At 45.6% G+C, this 20,255-nt stretch overlaps 1 protein-coding gene across 2 annotated transcripts in view; it reads left to right on the plus strand.

The window, feature by feature from the left end:
- The first annotated feature begins 2,946 nt into the window (after positions 1-2,946).
- CRIM1 (cysteine rich transmembrane BMP regulator 1) overlaps positions 2,947-20,255 on the plus strand; it is a 171,759-nt gene continuing 154,450 nt past the window's right edge. The window contains exon 1 of one of the 2 annotated variants that reach the window (XM_056852506.1): positions 2,947-3,313. In XM_056852506.1, coding sequence (XP_056708484.1) covers positions 2,947-3,313 — 367 coding nt within the window. The remainder of the gene's footprint in view (positions 3,314-20,255) is intronic. The other variant, XM_056852507.1, reaches the window with a different exon arrangement.

Here is a 20,255-nt window from a genome sequence, read left to right on the forward strand (position 1 = left end):
CTTCATTCCCCCCCACTCACGCTCTTTCTCTCTCTTTTTCCTGTTTAATTATTTCATATACTTGTGATCCTTTGGAGGACTGTTCTGTTTTTAGTCAGGCAATGGCAGCAGTTTGACAGGGAGATTTACCAATAATTGGGAAAGAATCAAATTTTTGCTCCAGTGGAGACTGATAATATGCTCAGGGACTACGTTTGCTAAGATCAAAAGTTTAGACGTAAACTGTCTCATGTGCTTTTTTGGAAGGGACAATGAAAGGCTCAGGGCTAATGTGAATTAAAAAGGCGGAAGGTTGGTGCTTCTGAAGAGGAATCATGTGTAAAATTGCTGGCTTGCTCTACTTGATGGTAGCATAATAACATAACACTCCTAGATCAGACCAAAAGTCCATCTTATCTAGCAGTGCCTCCAGCAGTGGCCAGCCAAATATCCCAGTGAAGCATATAAACTGGGCAGGACTGACAGCCGATCAAAATTCGCCCCAGCATCAGGAAACGTGTGTTAAGTGCCTTCAAGTCGCTTCCGACTCATGGCGACCCTATGAATCGAAGTCCTCCAGAATGTCCTATATTTGACAGCCTTGCTCAGATCTTGCAACTTGAGGGCTGTGGCTTCCTTTATTGAGTCCATCCAACTCTTATTGGGTCTTCCTGTTTTCCTGCTGCCCTAAACTTTTCCTAGCATGATGGTCTTTTCCAGTGACTCTTGTCTTCTCATAATGTGACCAAAGTATGACAGTCTCAGTTTAGTCATTTTAGCTTCTAGGGTCAGTTCAGGCTTGTTTTGATCTATAACCCACTGATTTGTTTGTTTGGCAGTCCACAGTATCCATAACACTCTCCTCCAACACCACATTTCAAAGGAATCGACTTTCTTCCTATCAGCTTTCTTCAATGTCCAGCTCTCACAACCATACATAGTAATAGGGAATTCAATGGCATGAATTAACTTAATCTTGGTGGCCAATGACACATCCTTACACTTAAGAATCTTTTCTAGCTCCTTCATGGCTGCCCTTCCCAGTCTCAATCTCCTTATTTCTTGATCAGGAAGTAGAGGTGTATATATAAAGCTGTGTGGAAAAAAGGTGTGTGTGTGTAAGCTTTCCTCTCCGGGCAATCCCAAATAGCAGTCCTGGAGTTGGACAATACCGTACTCCCTCATTTCCAGGCTATGTGCTCGGTGTGCAGAGTTTGCCAGACTTTTTTAGGCCCACGAGAGAAACAGGAAGGTTCATAACTTTGGAACACATGGTCATGCCCCACAGTCCAAACAGGTACTTCACGAGGATCAGCGACTTCTCAGTAATCTGTGCAGCCGGTGGTTCTCCGAAACTCTCCCCCTCGGGCAGTGCCTATAAAGCAGCGTTGCTTGCCAAATCAAAAATTCCAAAAGGTGCGTTACGGGAATGCTTTGGGGCTGATTCGGCAGAAGCTTGGTCGCCTGGCATTTTTGCTTGTTTGCTTTCAAAAGGTTGCCTGATAACTCCAAAGCTGGGAGGGGGGGGGGGCGACCAGCCCACATGCTTCAGAAGTAGTGCAATGCGATGCCACAGATACTTTGAGGGAAGCCAAGTTGCAACTGGATGGGATTTACCCACACACGCCCCTTTGATCGCAGCCTTCAAACCTACTTCCCTCTATTGCATGGGTTCTCAACAAGGGGGGAAATCCCCCCGGGTGGGGTGATTTTAGGGTTGGGGGGGGAATTGGGACCACTATTCAGCAAAGTGTGATGTCCTGTATATGACGTACAATCTGTAAACCTGCAGTTTGTTTTTAATCTGCAACATTTAATAAAGAGCAACAGTCCAGTAGCACCTTAAAGACTAACAAAAATATTTTCTGGCAGGGTATGAGCTTTCATGAGCTGTGGCTCACGAGAGCTCATACCCTGCCAGAAAATATTTTTGTTAGTCTTTAAGGTGCTACTGGACTCTTGCTCTTTTCTACTACTGCAGACAGACTAACACAGCTACCCATTGTGAATTACATTTAATAAAGTTTATGACTATTTTGGGAAGGGGGGGATTATATTCTGAACAATGGTGAAAGGGGGGAATGGAGCAAAAAAGCCTTCGACAATAATTTGGAGCAAAAAAAGGTTGAAAGCCACAGCTCTATAACACACTGCTGGGAATCCCTTTCTCTCGGTCCTTCTTCTATCAGCGCAGCCCTTTATTTAATGGAAAGGGGGCGGGTCCTCAACCGCGATCGCCTTTCCCGGAGTGGCCGAGCATCCCGCTGGACCGCCCGTTGATTGGCCGGCCGGCCTGCTCCTGGAGCCGCCGCGCCCGCCCCTAGGAGCTGAACGCCACGGGCAGGGGAGGGGCAGAGCGTGAGGTGCGACGGAAAGCGGCGTGGGGAGGGAAAGGGGGATCGCCGCGGGGCCCCAGCCGCAGCAGGCCCTCCCTAGCTCCGCCCCAGAGAGGGGAAAGCTTGCGAGAGAGGCGGGGCCAGAACGCCCAATGAGCGGGGAGGAAGCCAGCCATGGGCGGAGCCGGGTGCGCCGCCGCCCAATGGGGGACGATCGGGAGGGGGGGGAGGGAACCAAAACGTCGGGAGGCAGCGAGGGAGTCCGGAGTCGAGTAGTTGGCGCGAGGCGCTGCGGCTGGGCTCGTCCGTTATAGCAGCTGCGTAGTAGCCGCGCGCGCGGGGGTCGCGGAGGGCGGGGGGGTGGAGAGAGCCGGCGGGCGGGCGGCGCGCGCACACACAAAACACCTCAGCCTGAGGAGAAGGGGGGAGGGGGGGGAAACAGGCGCTTCTCCTCACACGGCGAGGAGCGGGAAGCCGCCTGGAGGAGAAGTTTGGCTGGAGCGGCGGCGGCGGCGAGGGAAACTTTTCTTCTTTTCCTCGAGGGGGCCGAGGAGGAGCCGCCGTCGCCGGGACTGGGCGGGACCCGGAGACTCCGTGTGGATCCGCGGGGGCTTCTCCGGCCCTGGCCGGGATGTCCCTGGCAGCGTCGGCGGCGGGTCGGCGGCGCCGGGGTGGCGGTTGCGGCGGTTGGCACCTGGCGGCGGGGCGGCTGCTGCTGCCCCTCCTGGCGCTGCTGCTGCTGCTGGCGGGCGAGTCCGGCACGCGGGCGTTCGTCTGCCTGCCTTGCGACGAGTCCCGCTGCGAGGAGCCCAGGAACTGCCCCGGCGGCGTCGTGCTGGACATCTGCGGCTGCTGCTTCATGTGCGCCCGGCAGCGCAACGAGAGCTGCGGCGGCTTCTTCGGGCTCCACGGAGCCTGCGACCGGGGGCTGCGCTGCGTGATCCGCCCGCCGCTCCACGGCGACTCGCTCACCGAGTACGAGGCGGGCGTCTGCGAAGGTAAACGCCGGCGGGGAACCGCTTCCTCCCCCCCCCCTTTCCCCGGGAGCCACGCCGCCCGCACCCCCCCCCCACACACACACCCACCTACCTACCTCCTTCCGAGGCAGCGCGCGCCGTGGGGACGGGAGTGCTGAGGAAGGGGGGTGGGGTGCTTGTGGGGAAGCCCCCCCCCGCCAGGGTCTTCCCCCCCCCAGTTTTATTTCCCCCTTCCGCCCCGAAGAGGCCGAGTAGCAAACGGGTTGGGGTGCTTCGCGCTTTTCCTTCCCACCCCCTCTGCGAGATTCATTTCCAGCACACTGTTGGTGTGCGATCCTGCGGGTAGGACCGGTGCCAGTCTTTATTATTATTATTTTGCGCCCAGGCAAGGCTAACTACTTGTGCCCCCTCCCTCCCCCCCCCCCCCAATTGTTAACCCATTTTTCAAAAACAGATGCCTGGTCGGGAAAAAAATAAAAGCACCAAACTTTGTATATGTTGTAGTCAATTCTGTTCCCTAGCGCTGTTGTGGTACTTGCCTTAAAATAAAATTGTCAGTTGCATCTCCCCCCCCCCCCCAGGAACTAATCTGTTTAAAACTGTGCCCCTCAGGCCAGTTCTGCACCCCTCCGAGGTCTGCGCCCTAGGCGACCGCCTAGTTCGCCTAATGGTAGCACCGGCCCTGCCTGCGAGTACCTTGAAAGGTGGCAGTTCTGTTCCAAGGAAGGGTGGAGGCTGGCAAGCATGGAGTATCTCCCCACCCCTTAATGTAGTTGTATGAGATGCGTCCTTTTTCTTTTACCTCCTCTCCCGTTATTTTCCATTTTGGGCTACATCAAATACGCATCTACTGACACCCTCTCCCCCAAATCCATTTCTGGAGTTGTGCGCGTCTGTTGCCGGCATTGGAGATATTCCGCCTTACAAGGTGGATGGATATTTTTTAGTTCTCATTTTCTTCCCATTTAAAAAAATCTCTCCCTGATCACTGTTCCCATCACTTGAAAGCTCTTTACTGGCCTTGCGGTGGGTAACAAAAATAGAACTCACTTTTTTTGCTTTCCTGCCTAAGAAACGGGTCAGTGTGTGTGTTAATGTAAACATCTGGTGCTACCCCTTCAGTTTGCAGTTTCCTTTGACATTGGTGTGTGTTTCACTACCTGCTTTTACAGCCTAGTCCTAACCACGTTGACTTGAAAGTGGGTAATACTGACTACAGGGAGGCTTGCTTCCTGATAGATGCACTTAGTATTATGATTTTAACATGCAAAATATTTCTGCCTACGCTTGCGAGTAAGTAAATATCTAGTAATGCCCTGTCCATGCCTTTTTGCAGTCTTGGTAGCTTAGGCTGTCATTATTGCATCATTTGTTTTATGACACATTTTTCACAATGTTGCAGGTACCGTGACAGTATAGCTCTACATAGCAGGTTATAATGTATTGATCAGCAATTAATGGCATTGCAAACGTTGTTTAACATTATCTTAATTGATATCCTTCCATCTTCTGAGTTGCAGTAGCCCCCAGTCAGGAACCCATGTTGCTAATTTTGGAATTGTTAAAGCAACAAAGAGTGATTAACTTGTTATGTTTATTCTCATCACTTTTGTACCAGCATGGAGAGAAGAGGGATCCTTCCTTTTCATGGGAAAAAAGGAGAAGTCCATTCATATTTTTATCACCTTCAGTTTGCTTTGTAATAGCTATTATCCTGTAAGTGGAAATGTACAGACAACAGTCAAGCAAAATATTTGTATACGTGTCATGAGAGAGTTTCTCTGTTACTGTTTATTATCCTAGTGGGAAAGCTTAAGAAAATATAGTTCTGTTGTGGATGAGAATCTGCATGGAAAATCCCCCTTCCCCCCCCCCTTGGTCATTTGCAGAAAGTATGGTTTCTGTTGATCCGCTAGAGGGCTGCCGAGAGTTCAGAAATTCCTTTGAGACAGCAGAGGCAGTCATCCAAAAAACTGTTAAAAGCACCCTAGCCTCTTCCCTCTGTACCCTAAAAATGTCATAACTAAACATTATCTTTATGGTACGTTATCCTGTGATTGGGTATTGCTACTCCTTGCTTTGGTGTAAGTAAGACTGACTTCTGTATTTAAACTCATGGGTGCTCTCCCTACCGGGTTTTTTTTTTTTTTTTTTTTGCTTAATTTGGCATGATGGAGATTATCATAGGCTTGCCTGGCTTCTTCTAGCATATTGCTGATAATGCCGACTGGATTTCTTCTTGTAGGGATTAACTTCTGCTTTAGGCAAGTCAGCTTTGCAAAAGGTGTGAGCGTATTAGATGAATAAGTAGCATAAGAAATTTCTGTTATGGAACAAGTTGAACTCTGCATTCTGCTATGGTGTATTTTGAACATACTTCACAGTAATGTTGGCATGGAATTATGCTGAAAATCTTCTGTATACCTTGACACCTGACTGCTTTAATGTACAGTGGTGTTGAGCTTTCTGGAAATTTTAGGTGAATTATAATTCCTTAGAAGTGATGTAACCTCTGTGGTACTTGATTTCAGTTAGAAGTAAATCTGGCATACCCTGCTCAAAATAAAGAGAATCTTTTTGTATGATGGGCTTGACAGCACTGCTAGTTGTCCCTGCTCTAACTATCACAAGGGCATAATACAAGGGAATTAACTAGCTGATACTGTTTATCTCACACACAGTAGTAACCAGCTGAATGAGCACTTGATAGCTGACTTTAAATTTTTAAGAGGTTTACAAGACTTCCTTTTATTTAACCTTCCAGTTAAGAGTAAGATACAAAAAACCTCTTAATGGGTTGTTGATTCTAGAGGTAGAGTTTACATCACATTTCCTGTCATCTGGTATTAAAATTGTGAACACTGACATGAATGTAGCTTGCAGATGAAATCTTTGCCACATGAATTGTTAATAAAGCTTTTGGAGAACATTTTTTTTTTCCAAATCTCCTTTTTGAGTCAGTTTCTTCCAGTACAATTTTTATACTGAAATGACCCCTACTGGTCACAGTGAAGAACTTATTTTGAAGCTTTGTAAATGGTTCATGGGGGGAAATTGAAATTAAGGAGAAAATTGCTCTCCTAATCCAACTGATATTACAATGGATTATGTTTAAAATGGGAACTGAGAATTATGATTAATCAGAAGTGATACGTTAAGCACAAAGGAAGTTGCCTTAGAGGGCATACTTTTTAATATTTTATTTTTTATGTCTTGTTGCTGCCTACTGGTATGCTTTTTCTAGTGTGTGTTTTTTAACCATTAAAACAAGCATTTATTTCATGGGTGTGCTCTGTTTTCTGTAGTTTTGTGACTGTGTGCATTTGGTGCGGAAAGTGTTGATTGTTCTCAAACTGAGTAATATACTTTCTGGTGCTTTTCTGTGTTCAAACTTCATAGATGTGATAAGATGTACTAATGTGATCAGGATCATATAAAATAGTGTTCTTTTATTTTAAAGGAAGAAACAATATGACAGTTCATTATGAAACAAATTATCGCATTCATATTTAATTTGCTTATGAGTTCTTATGTCTTAGAAGGAATGGGACTGTGATTGGCTAGGTTTCACCATATTTACAGTTTGCGCTCAAGATTATAAAACTAACTTTCTGCAGTCAAGAAATTTTTTTGGGCTCCAGCTTAATGCACATGCACAGTAAAGTTTGTTAAATTGGTTCGCTAGCATCTGCATACACTTATGGAATCTAATGTACTTGTCATGGAAACAATTTGGTATAAGCTGTGTGAGAAAAAGAGGTCTTGGGACTCTAAATATGTACAGTGACAGCAATGGTAAGCCACTGGAAATAAAGTTAACATCACTGTAACCATTCTGTTAATGGGGGAAATTAGGATGCTTCATACAATTGTCTGTATGAGAAAAGAAATCCAGAGATTTGATCACATGTCACATCTCACATATATTTGAAAATTATTGAAAGACGATACATAGTTGAAAGGGGAGAAAGCCGTACAGAGAACCAGTGATGTTATACATGGCATATGAAGCTTTTCCCTATGTGCCATCTCCACCCTGGAGTTAATCATATAGTGGTTGTCAATAATCACTTTTGTTGTTGAAGAGAGACTGGTCCAGAAACAGCTTGCTGGGTTCTTTTAGCTGCGTAAATCTCCACATACGTGGATACTTTTATAGTTTCATAAATGGAATATTCTGTGTCGTGGAGTCAGTCCTGAACATTTCTATAACAGTGCTAGTCAGGATAGTTTATGATGCTTCAGGATGTATTGTTGTGAGATATGAGCATTGTAGCAGTATACACGAGATTCATTTTTCTTACATAAATGTACCTGTAAGTAGTCTTGTTAGATTTCTAATGCAGTGTGCACAAGTGAATATTGCACTTTTCCTGTTATAATTTGTGATCATTTTAGAACATATTTTATATAATTAATAATCTCAAACTATTTTTCTGACATTTAAAATGAAATCATGCTTATGTCTAGCGCTTCTTTAGCATCATTCTCTTTACTTCACCATAATGGTTGAGCTTCTGTAAGCTCAAATTTCCTTATGTTTGCATGGCATGGTTCCTTACATTTTTTATATATGTCTGAACTTCCAAGTATCGTGATGTTGATTTGAGAGCTTATAAACAATTCTGCTGCTTCTTGTAAGAGCATAGGTACACTACAAACCTGTTTCATTTTGATACTACTGTGACATAACTTTCTCAAGCCAGTTGACATTTGGTATTGTACTGAAAATTCTGTCTGAGATCATAGTTACCTTGCAAAATTAAAGTTTTCAGGAAAGCTAAACTAGCATGTCTAAAGTCTGTAGTGCATATATGCTCTTAAATTTTTGGTGTTGCACTTGCTTTTGTTATTGAACTACAACAGGTGTATTTGCATGCAGCAACTTTGTCATTCTTATGCTGATTTCTAAAGATTATTTTTATTTGAAAAACTATGAATTCTGAATGTCCTTAAACATTTTGTAACTCTGAACACAGTTTGATGTGACTGTCTGCTGATACTGCTGTTCTTGTGTAAAACCGTAGATAAAGCAGCATTTAAAAAAAAAACAACTAGCAGGATTATGTGGCAGTCTGTTCAGGCAAATCTGTTTGCTATGAAATCAGTCTGGTTTACGCTTCTGTGGGCTTCTCTTGTGTGAATATTGCATGTTAGTGTTCAGAACTGTGATTCTCTAATACACAAGTAAATTGACAGTTTAGATTTAATTTTGTAAACTAATGAAATTATCTGTTTGGGGCCTCTGGAGGAACTTAACTCTCATGTTAGTTGAACAAGATTTCAGCACACAAAGTGAACATAGTGTTCAGCAATTGTTTGCATATACATTTTTTAATACTAGTATTGCAAAGTACCATGTTGAAAGCACTTTACAATAAAAACTCACATGAAACAGTCCCTCAAAAGGCAAGGTTTCACAAGTTATTAAAACAAAGGACTTTCAAAATTGTATTCCATAGTGTACTTCTGTTCTTTACAGCTGTGAGACATATACTTCTAATAGTTTGATCATGTTGCACACACACAGAGTTATAACGTCCTATTGAGGAGTACTTCCTACGCTTTCTTAAAATAGTACTGTACTCACAAAATTGTAGAATTCAATGTATCTTAAAGATAACCTGTTCTGTTCCTGTGCATGAGACAATAGCCAATTTATTCAAAGTGTTTTTGTATTATGGACCATGATATAAGAAACAGTATGTTTTGTGTTACAGTATTTTCATCACTAGCATTCAATTGTATATGGTACACAAATTTGGCTCCATTAATTATGCTGGAGTTAATTGTTGAAGCAAAGTCCTAAGATGGTAATGCTAAGTGCCATTTTTGGGAAGTAAATACCACTGAACTAACACCTAGGGTTTGTTGTATATCAGACCAATTTTATGCAGGGTTTTCTGTTCGTTGAGCATTTGAATATTGGCAGTCTTTAAGAGCTAGAGTTAAGGCTTTAGAAAATGATGGACTGTTATTAAAGTAGATGTTTGCTTTGTTGGAAGATTGATATTTGGCAGAGATGTATCTACTTGGATTGAAGGCTAGAAAATTATACAAGAATGAAATAATACTGTGTAGATGTGCTGTGTGATAAAACATGGTAAGACTTCTTATACTTCTGCACTTCCTAATTAAAAGGAAAGTGTTATAGCAGGGCAAGAAATATGAGCATTGTTAGGGTAAAGTGTAGGACAGCGGGAAAGGCATATGATCCTGTGGAGCAGGAGCACGCAAGTGGTACTTCTGAAGACGAGCTTTGACACAGGGTTGGATCCAGCCCAGGGCGAATACAATGTGCTTCATGGAAGTGGATTTTTATCTGGAGCCTCTTTAGGTAAAAAGTAAAGGTGCTCCCCTGTGCAAGCACCGGGTCATTACTGACCCATAAGGTAACATCACAGCCCAACGTTTACTAGGCAGACTATGTTTATGGGGTGGTTTGCCATTGCCTTCCCCAGTCATCTACACTTTACCCCCAGCAAGCTGGTTACTCATTTTACCGACCTCAGAAGGTTGAGTCAGCCTTGAGCCGGCTACCTGAAACCAACTTCTGTTGGGATCGATCTCAGGTTGTGAGCAGAGCTTTTGACCTCAGTACTGCAGCTTGGTTTTTATATGCCGACTTTCTCTACCACTTAAGGAAGAATCAGACCGGCTTATAATCTCCTTCCCTTCCCCTCCCCACAACAGACACCCTTGAGGTAGGTGGGGCTGAGAGAGTGACTAGCCCAAGGTCACCCAGCTGGCTTCATGTGTAGGAGCGGGAAACTAATCCAGTTTACCAGATTAGGCTCCGCCACTCAGTCAAACCCGGTTGTCCAGAGCAGAGTCCACTGCTCCAAACCACCACTCTTAACCAGTATGCCACGCGGGTAAAATGGCCTGGCTCAGGCCGAAAGTTTTGAGGCTTGATTAAGAAGTTGCCCGTTGTATCTTAAATTTTTTACTAGCTGGGAAGGCAATATTTACATTTGTTTTGGGACACCAAAACATTTGAGTCCATCTTTGACTAGCAGTGCATTCCTTAGGAGAGTTACTCCAGTTTAAGCCCATTGAAATGAATGGGCTTAGACTGGAGTAACTCACCTAAGGAATGCACTGCTGGTGACTTGCTTTGTAGTATGTATAATATGAAAGACAAACAGTAAGTGAGGAATAAGAAGTGATGGCATAAGAGTTTAAGTCAGTTACAAATTTGCTTGGCTGCAATATTTAGTCATCATTATGATCTTGAATGTTAAACGTTAAGTTTTTAACTTAAGTATTAGCTAAGGTAGAGGTTCTAAGAAATACAACTGGTCCAAATAAGTCAATAGATGGTGCTCTGTTTTCTCCCTGTCTACCAACTGCAGCATATTGGCAGCTGTTTAGATGTGTTTTCTTAGAGGGAAGGACCCAGGGGCAATTGGCAGAAGCCTGCTGATGGATGTGAAGCCTAGCTGTCTATTTCCTGTTGTCAACTGAACTTTGGTTATCTGCTAATGTAGTTTCTGAAACTTATTTCTAGTCAACAAAATATTACTAGCCGATATGTGAAAAACACACCTGTAATGTGTAGCAGTCTGACCTGTGATGGGCAGTGGGAAGAATCAGTGTAGTTTACAAAAGTGGGCTGACTGGGCATCCAGAAATGAATCTTACTAATTATAGCTTGTGCTTGTTTAGAAGTTGGTGCTACTGGAATTGATTTCCTAAGAAGAGAGCAGCTGATGTCTGAGCTGTTGGCTCATGCCAATTTATTTTATTTATTTACCAAAGTTATACACTGCCTTTCTACCCTCATCAGGGCCACCAAAGGCACACAAATAGATTCAGCCTCAGTGAATAAGTATATTGTCTTGTTCTTTCACTTTTTGGTTCCTCTCATCTTCTGTGTTAAAGAGCTTTCACTCTTGTTAATTGGCTGTTTGGGGGATACTGTCTCAGGCATTTGTATTGTTAAGAGTAGAGAATGCCTTAAAACATGGAAGTTTTGATGGTAAAATCTTGGTGTTACAGCAGTTCATTCTGCCATGGGCTCTGAAATGGTTCACTTCTGTACACCTACCCTGTTCTTCTAGTAGAAATATTGTACATAACCTGTTGCTCCTTGTAACTGAAACTAGTGATCAGGAACTTACTGCTTCACTCCCTGTGACTTTTTGGTTTCTCCTAAAGATATTGCGCCTTGGCCTGGATGGCCCAGGCTAGCCTGATCTCGTCAGATCTCAGAAGCTAAGCAGGGTCAGCCCTGGTTAGTATTTGGATGGGAGACCACCAAGGAACACCAGGGTTGCTGTGCAGAGGAAGGCACTGGTAAACCACCTCTGTTAGTCTCTTGCCATGACAACCCCCAAAAGGGGTCGCCATAAGTCGGCTGTGACTTAACAGCGCTTTACACACACACAAAAGTTTTGCACTACTTTTTGGTTTTGGATTTTACAGAGGATTGTCACAGCCATTTATAGCCAATGTTGACTTCAAAGTGCAGTGAGGCTATTTCAGGTATGCATAAGTAAGATAATTGCATTGATAGTAAAACAAGGAAATGCTTTGAAAATCTTAAACATGCAGATGTTTGAATCTGAACTATTTTAAGCCTGAGAGTCATTCTAGATTGGGTTGGTAGTGAGGACAAGAAGCAGTTACTTACTTTCACCCATGGGATGCTGTTGCCCCAGCAAATACTTCAATTAAACAGATTTATGTCTGACAATGATTTACTTGGTATCTGTGTTTTCTCTTAGCAAACATAATCACTAAATGTGTGACTGTCAACACTAGTGAAATAGTCTCTGTGTGATAGAGATCTTCAACTTCATTGAGCCTGCAGACACTTCTGGAATTTTGAGGAAAGCTATAGATGCCACCATGGTGCTGTTACAAAACAGCTGCCATAGAGGAAGGGCTGGGATTGGTTTTCTGCCTTGAGAAAAAAACCATGTTTTTCTTTAAAAAGAAAAAAGAGTGGGTTGCTGTATTTTTGTTACTTTAAGAGACTGGTACCGTATATACCCGTGTATAAGCCGACCCGCGTATAAGCCGAGGTGCCTAATTTCTCCCCAAAAATGGGGAAAAATTAGGCACCCGCGTATAAGCCGAGGGCCGGCTTATAACCCCTCCCCCCCGCAGGCTTACCTGGGCTCCCGGCAGCAAGCGACGCGGGCCTGGCGGCGGCACGACCAGGCAAGGGCCGGGGCAGCCTCCCTGCAGCTGCCCCAGGCCGCTCTGGGCCGTGAGAAGCGGCGGCGCGGCCGGGCGAGGGCCGGGGCAGCCTCCCTGCAGCCGCCCCAGGCCGCTCTGGGCCGTGAGAAGCGGCGGCGCGGCCGGGCGAGGGTCGGGGCAGCCTCCCTGCAGCCGCTCCAGGCCGCTCTGGGCCGTGAGAAGCGGCGGCGCGGCTGGGCGAGGGCCGGGGCAGCCGCCCCAGGCCGCTCTGGGCCGCCAAAAGTGGCGGCGCGGCCGGGCGAGGGCCGGGGCAGCCTCCCTGCAGCTGCAGGAGGCCGCCCCAGGCCACTCTTGGCAGCAGGAAGTGGCATGGGCCCGGCGGCGGCAGTAAGTTTCCTCCTCCCACTCCCCTACCCTACCGTATTGACCCGCGTATAAGCCGAGTTCGGCTTTTTCAGCCCTTTTTTGGGGCTGAAAAACTCGGCTTATACGCGAGTATATACGGTAATCATTTTTCCATAAGAATACACACCAAGCTGCCACTGATGAGGAAGTTGTTCATCTTGGCCTTTTAAGGGAGAAGAATTTGCCCTACTGTGACTACAAGAGCTTCTTAGCACTAGGCTTGCAGCTGATTTTTACTACCATTTTCAAATACTGTTATCTTGTGCTTCGAAAGAAGAAGAGTTGGTTTTCATATGCCAACTTTCTCTGCCACTTAAGGAAGAATTAAAAGGCTTACAATCACCTTCCCTTCCCCTCCCCACAACAGACACCTTGTGAGGTAGGTGGGGCTGAGAGAGCTCTAAGAGAGCTGGACTAGCCCAAGGTCACCCAGCTGGCTTCATGTGTAGGAGTCGGGAATCAAACCCAGTTCTCCAGATTAGAGTCCACTGCTCCAAACCACTGCTCTTAACCCCTAAACCACACTGGCTTTCCAAGAAGCAACATCACCTTCTATCCTGATAGCTTCTCAGCCAGAGAAAAGCTAGGGAGCGAGAGAGAGAGCTGAGCAGACTTAGCACAATAACACTGAATTATTTTTCCTATCTAGAAGGTAAAAATAGAGGGTTTTTTAAAAAAAATTAAACCCTGAAACCAGGTAGAGTTTGGACTTCTACTAAAAAGCTTTTCTAAACTCAGGGCCAGGGAGTTTCAGTGATAAGCTTCATCTGGAGTAAATTCATTGTGTTCAATGGAATTTACTGTTATGAAATTGCATGTAGGATTGCAGCCTTGAACATGTAAAACTGCATTTATACCAAGTTAGTATTGGTCCATTTAACATTGTCTGTTCTGAGGGCAGTGGAAGTGACACGCTGGTCCATAAATTGTTCCCACCCCTGCTTTCAGAAGTTCTTTCACTAGGACATGCCCATATCTGAACCTGAAGACTGTCGTCTTGTAAAACGGGGTGGGGAACCTTTTTTCTGCCAGGGGCCATTTGGACATTTATAACATCACTTGTGGGCCATACACAATTATCAACATAAAAATTAGCCTGCTATCTTTGGTCATACATTTAGTGAAGAGGCACGACTGGAGACAGTTCCGAGTGTCTGCCACGTAGAGTGATTCGCTTTTGAGCTATTCTGTCACCACTTGGGCCCAAGAGATTCAGGCAGGGCAGCAAACACAAAACAGAGTGAGCGACAAGCCGCTCAGTGCTTGTAGGCGAAGGAGCCTGGTCCAGTAATGCCCTGATATGGCACTTTCCTGCCCTATGCATCTTTTGCAGGACTTAGAAGGGGAAAGAACCAGAAGGGAGAGGGGGTACCGACCAAGCCCCAAGCAGGCAGCTGCCCAGATGATCCCCCCCTGCGCGGGCAAGCAGGCGGCATCCAATCGGTGGCGCACTCACCCACCTGGTGGCACAGGATGGTCTGTTGCACCAGCCGGGCGTAGCTGCCCAGCCACATGACGGAGTTGCTCCTGCTCTGCATGGTCGGGGCCGGATTCTACAGCCAACTCCTGCTACCTCCGCCTGCAGGAATGAAATGAGAATACGCTGGCTACTCGCCCCTGCGCATTCTGGCCCTGACCCTTTAACCCCTCCATTGTCACCACTTCCGCCCCAGCCCTCTTGTGGTACAGAGGAAATACGTTTCTCCATGGCCCAGGTGGGAAAGGGTTAACACAGTTTCTTGGGCGATCCTAGCAGCTCCATAGCTAATGACTCTTCTGCAAGGGGGAAAGAAAGTTCCTTTTCTCGGCAAAACAAACTCAAATCCGCTTTGAATAGAGGCTATTCATTTTCATTCTTTGGTGCAGCCCCACATATGGGACTGCGCCTGTGCGCAGGCCTGCCAATGGAAACTTTAATAGCCTCAGACCTCCAAAGGGGATGCCCCTCCCCTCAGCCGCGGACGGCTTCCCGCCGAACTCACCGTGTGCTCGGCAGGGCTTCCCCTCCCTCCTCAGTTCCTTCTTTGCCGCCGCCGAGTAAGGAGCTTTCTAGACCTCAGAGCTAACTACCTCTTCGGATTGCTTTCGTTTTCGTGAGTTACTATCCTGTCTGCCGTTTGGGTTGCCCCAACTGGACCTGTTATCACTTTGCGAAAAACGCTTGGAGGACTGACTTATTTCTTTGCCTCGGTCCCCTCGGTCATGTGCCAAGGGCTGGTATGGCCCGCAAGATGCCGTTCAAATTGTGTCCAAAGTGCGCAACAAAGATACCGCACACGGACCAACATGATCTGTGCCTACTTTGCCTGGGCGAGGGACATAATGTCTCCACGTGCAAAATTTGCCAGAAATTTTCTACCCGCGCCCGTAATGCCCGGGCTGACCGCCTCAATGCGGAGCTGTGGAAGAAGGCGCTGATAGCCCCCTCCCCCTCGGTGGGCTCCAGAACGCCGTGAGATGCACAGTCTTTTCGATCGGTACCGATCACCAAGAGCCCCGGATCTGGCTCGGATCCGAAGCGCTCGGATCCGATCCCGTCATCGGATCCGATGCACGTGTCTAAGAAGCACAAACACAAGTCAAAGCACAGGGATACGTCCGGAAGCGGCAGCCTCCCCACTTCTAGAGCGGCTACCCCGGCGCAGACGGCTGCGGATCCGACAACCATCACATCGGATCCGACCCCGGTACCGAGGACCCCCTCTTTCCATTCGGGTTCCCCACTCCTCTGCTCCTCCGACGTCGAGCTGGATCCTCTCGAGGAAACTATCCTCCCCTCGGATCTGGGCCCATCGCATCCGAAGAGAGTCGTCCAACCTTACCTGACTCCTAACCCCTGGCCTTCCATCTCTTCAGCTCTACTTCAAGAGTGGATTGAATTTTGTAGGTTGAAGCAGATCAACCTGCAAGGCAAACCTTTGACCCAAACCACTCCTTTATTGGGTTCACCTCTCTATTCTCTTACTCAGAGTAGTCCCAGAACCGAATCTGAGCCTGAGGAACCTGAGACCAGAGCTTCAGTTGACAGTTCAGAGGGAGCGTCTGAACCTTCCCCAGACGAGCTGGTGGGTGACACGGAGGCTGTCTCCCCTTCTGAGGACTTAAAGTTAAGAACAGAACAGATGATCCCCATGGCGGAAGCACTGGACATAAATATCACCACTTCGGATAACAAACCGAAGGACAAGATACTTAGCCACCTGTACCCAGATTCACCTGGTATAGTGGCGTTTCCGATCCTCGAAGGTCTCTCTGAAATCTCTAAGTCAGTCTGGAAGAAGCCAGCCTCTGTGACTCCCTCAACCAAGAAGATGGAGAATCTTTACAGGGTCCAACAGGACTCTGCAGAATTCCTGGTTATCCACCCACCACCATCCTCTATCGTCACTGGCGAAATGCAGACCAGACAGCGCCAAGGACAGCACTCCACTCCTTCAGATAAGGAGAGTAGGAGGGTCGATCATCTGGGCCGGAAGGCTTATACTTCTGCCACTTTAAACTTCCGCATCGCAAATTATCAGACGATAATGGGCGGTTATCAACTCTTCCTGTGGGAGAAGGCTACTCCACACATTGATTTGCTGCCTGAGGAGTCTAAATCCACCCTAAAACTGATCCAGGCAGAGGTGACTAGGCTGTATAAGCAGGAGATTTCAGCTGGCAAGCATGCTGCTGAGATCGCAGCCAGGTCCATGGCCACAGCTATAACCTTCAGACGCCATTCCTGGCTTTGCACCACTGCTCTCCCCTTGGACACAAGAGTTCAAATCAAGGACTTACCCTTCGAGGGTGATACACTAGATGTCAAAAGAGCACTCTTATATTATATTGACAGGACCAAGCAGTTTAGGAGATCAAAAACGCTCTTTATTTGCTACCAGGGCCATAAGAAGGGTCAGGCTGCCTCCTTCCAGTCCATAGCCAGATGGGTAGTCTCGGCAGTGAAATGGTCCTATAAGGAGGCTAAGCAGACTTGTCCTCTGGGAGTCCATGCCCACTCTACTAGGGCCCAGGGCTCTTCTGCTGCTCTTCACAGACAGGTTCCGGTCCAGGAGATCTGCAGGGCGCCAACGTGGTCAAGTCAGGACACGTTGGTTCGGCACTACGCGTTGGATCTACACGCGAGACGAGATGCCGCGGTGGGAAAGGCGGTCCTTCAGACGTTGTTCTAGGATCCTTGTATGGTAAGCTTGCTAAAATCCCATATGTGGGGCTGCACCGAAGAATGAAAATGAAAACAGAGTTGCACTTACCTGTAACTGCTGTTCATTGAAGTCTTCGGTGCAGACACACATCCCTCCCTTCCAACCCCGCTGTCGACCTAAAAAAAAGAGAGAGAGATTTTGCGGGCCTTATATGCCCCCCGGGCCTGACGTTCCCCACCCCTGTTGTAAAGCATGATCTAGAGTAGACAATTCTATGGCCCCTTATATGTATCTGAAAAAGTATAATCTGTGAACTTTCTCCACTAAAATGTGATACTCTTTAAGGTGCAGTGAACTCCTTGTTCTTGGAAAACTGTCAGGCTGCTTCATTTGTAATATTTTAGATATCAAATCAAGCATCGTAGTGGCCCTTTTTACAGCAAATAGCATTTATAATACGTTCAAATACTATACTATATTTTGTGTTATAAGCAAAACCCAGATGTGAAGAGGTTATGTATGGAGTGGCCCAAGTTTAAAGAATTATTTTCCTGCTAACATAGTATATGGTCCAAGATGTCAGTGTCACAGATAATATTGAGATAGCATTGGATTTTGCAGCTGGCTGGTAGGAAATAAGTTGGCTACCAATCCTAGCCATAATTTGTGATAATTTTGCTCTGTTGTTGGCCTGAGAACTCTAATCTACCCTGTCATTGTTTGAAGGGTATTGACAGACATCTGCTGGTCTACCACTACATAGCAGTGCTGAGTAAGTGGCTTGTCTCTTTCCCTAAAGTTATGTGCATTCTCTTTCCTTTGATGGAGCAAGCCCACTTTTTTTTTCTAGTGGTGACTAGGTGAATTTTTTTCAGTACCCTGCTTTTAAGGTTTACTGAGTGTAACCACCTAGCTGTTGCATGGAGAGGCTGTGGCTCACTGGTAGGGAATTGTTTTGCACGAAGAACATCCCAGGTTCAATTCCAGAAATCTTCAGTTAAAAGAAGTAGGTAATGGGAGCTGTGAAAGACTTTTGCCTGAGACCCTGGAGAGTCTGTGCCAATCAGAGGAGACAGTATTGACCTTGATAGACCAGTGGCCTGAGTCAGTATAAAGAAGCTTCATGTGATCACTTGTCTATGGAGAATCAATCAATTGTCCCTTTGAAAAAGAAGCGTCTTTTAAAAAAATATTTGAGAGGCCAAAATCAGCACATACTGAAATAGTCTTCCTTATTAAAGTTGCAGTTGTTGACTTGAGTGTGTAGCCAAGATTTATTACATTTTTTTCTGCTAGTGCCTCTTGATAGTTCTACTTTCAAATTTCCATCTCCTTTCCCAGACATTCTCATCTGTTCTCTATCGGTGTCTTGAATATGTTCCATAATTTATAATGATGCTACATACTACAGCAGCAGTTCAGAGAACTGTTGCATATAGATTTGGCTTTTACTCCAACCCTCCAAAACTCTTCTGGGTGTGCAAGCATTCTGGTAGGTACATTTCATTAAACTGTTACAGGTTAAAGAAGTGTAGCTATGCTTCACATAGCTGAAGAACACAGTGAGGGGATTTGGGTTGATGAGTAGGGATTTGTGTGGAAAATAGCAACCGAAAGTTATAGCCAAGAATATACTCCGTAACTATGGTAATATTAGTGCTTTTTGCTCTTTAGATTACTTGGAAGTCTCTGCATTGTGGCAGAATCAATAGATATGAGTAGGCTTGTCAAGGGTATGGTTTTGTTTTCAGCTGGACTTCTTGCTTTCCTTCCCTTTAAAGGTGACACGTGGATAGGGATCTCTTGATGAATCTAATATAGAAAGACTGGTTAAGTGACAAATGTTGTCGGTATTGGATATGTTCTTGTGCTGCGTATCCTTACCGCTGCTGCAGCATACTCCTCCTTATTTTATGGAAGAGTTTGTTATAACCCGACACTTGCTATGCCCATTGCATGCTTTGTGATTAAAATGTTAGTCTATATGCCAGATATGATGCATTACTTAGACACACCGAAATGGGAAAGAAGCTCATGCAATATGATGCAAGATACACCTGTGCAAATATGTACAATATGTGCAGATGCAAGGTCGTGCCAAAGAAATGATGAAAATGTGTTATGAATATCCCACTGAGCAGAAGAGGAAGGAAGGCAGTGTTGTAATGAGCTATTTTATTCCCTCCCCCCTCCTTACAAACCTGGACCACACAATTAAGTATGTATGTATATGGGTTATAAAATGAGGCCTACCTAGACTGACCCCTGGGGGAGGAGTAATTAGTAAAATCTGGGATTCAGAGAGTGGTTGTGGGCCTTTATGAGTACTGCTGCTGAGATTCCAAATAGTCACTATTTTGAAATAGCCACTATTCCACTCCTGCTGTGCAACAGTGAGTCAATTTAGAAGCTGTTGTGCAACAGTCCAGATGGCAGCAGCTGCTCTTGAATCAGCAGAAGTCTCATTTGATTATTTTTCTCCTGCACCAGTTCTGTTCCATATCTGAATGGGTTTTCCTGTGTTAGGCTGCATTCTCAGAGCTGCTTAGAAACCGCAACTTATGATAACGTGCCTGATTTTTCCAAACCAGCTGAATTCTGGCTTTTCATCTACTGCCTTGAATCTGTGTGTAATTCCAAAATAGGAAAGAAGATGTGACAATTTAAAATCATTTGAATCTTTTCAATACATTGACCTTTGCCCTTAGTTCAGATGTTCCTTTTGTCTCGCCCTCGTTATACTATTAAAGGGATTGCAGAAATCTGCCAATGCTCATTAATTCATGCTTCAGTAGTTAATGCACAATCAAGTGTTTCAGAAAGGTAAGATCAGAATTAAATACAGGCTATGTAAGTTGTCTCCAGAAACAATATTCCATTGTCAGAGTGTTCCTTTTTTCTTGTTCCTGCTACTAACAGCTAGTACTGTAGAGCAGAGACAGAGAAACAAGCAATATCAAAACATCATGATTTGGAATAAGTAATCCTGAATGTTATGAAGACAAAATGGGTATGTAACTTTCAGCTGCAGCTCCTTGTTTCAAGTAACATGTACTTTCACACATTACATTAAGGTCAGGTGAAGTAGGGACTAGACCAGGCACCCCCAACATGGGACCCATGCACATATCATGGTGCCCACTAACATCTTTCCTTATGCCTGCCAAGTATTTTTATAAGTGGGCAGGGCCAGGTAGAGCTTTTGCCTGGCAGGGCTTCTGATTGGCCATTGGAGCTTGTGCAGATTTTTAAAAAGTTGCGTTAGC

The sequence above is a fragment of the Euleptes europaea genome, chromosome 7 (genome assembly GCF_029931775.1).
Source record: "Euleptes europaea isolate rEulEur1 chromosome 7, rEulEur1.hap1, whole genome shotgun sequence".
NCBI lineage: Eukaryota > Metazoa > Chordata > Lepidosauria > Squamata > Sphaerodactylidae > Euleptes > Euleptes europaea.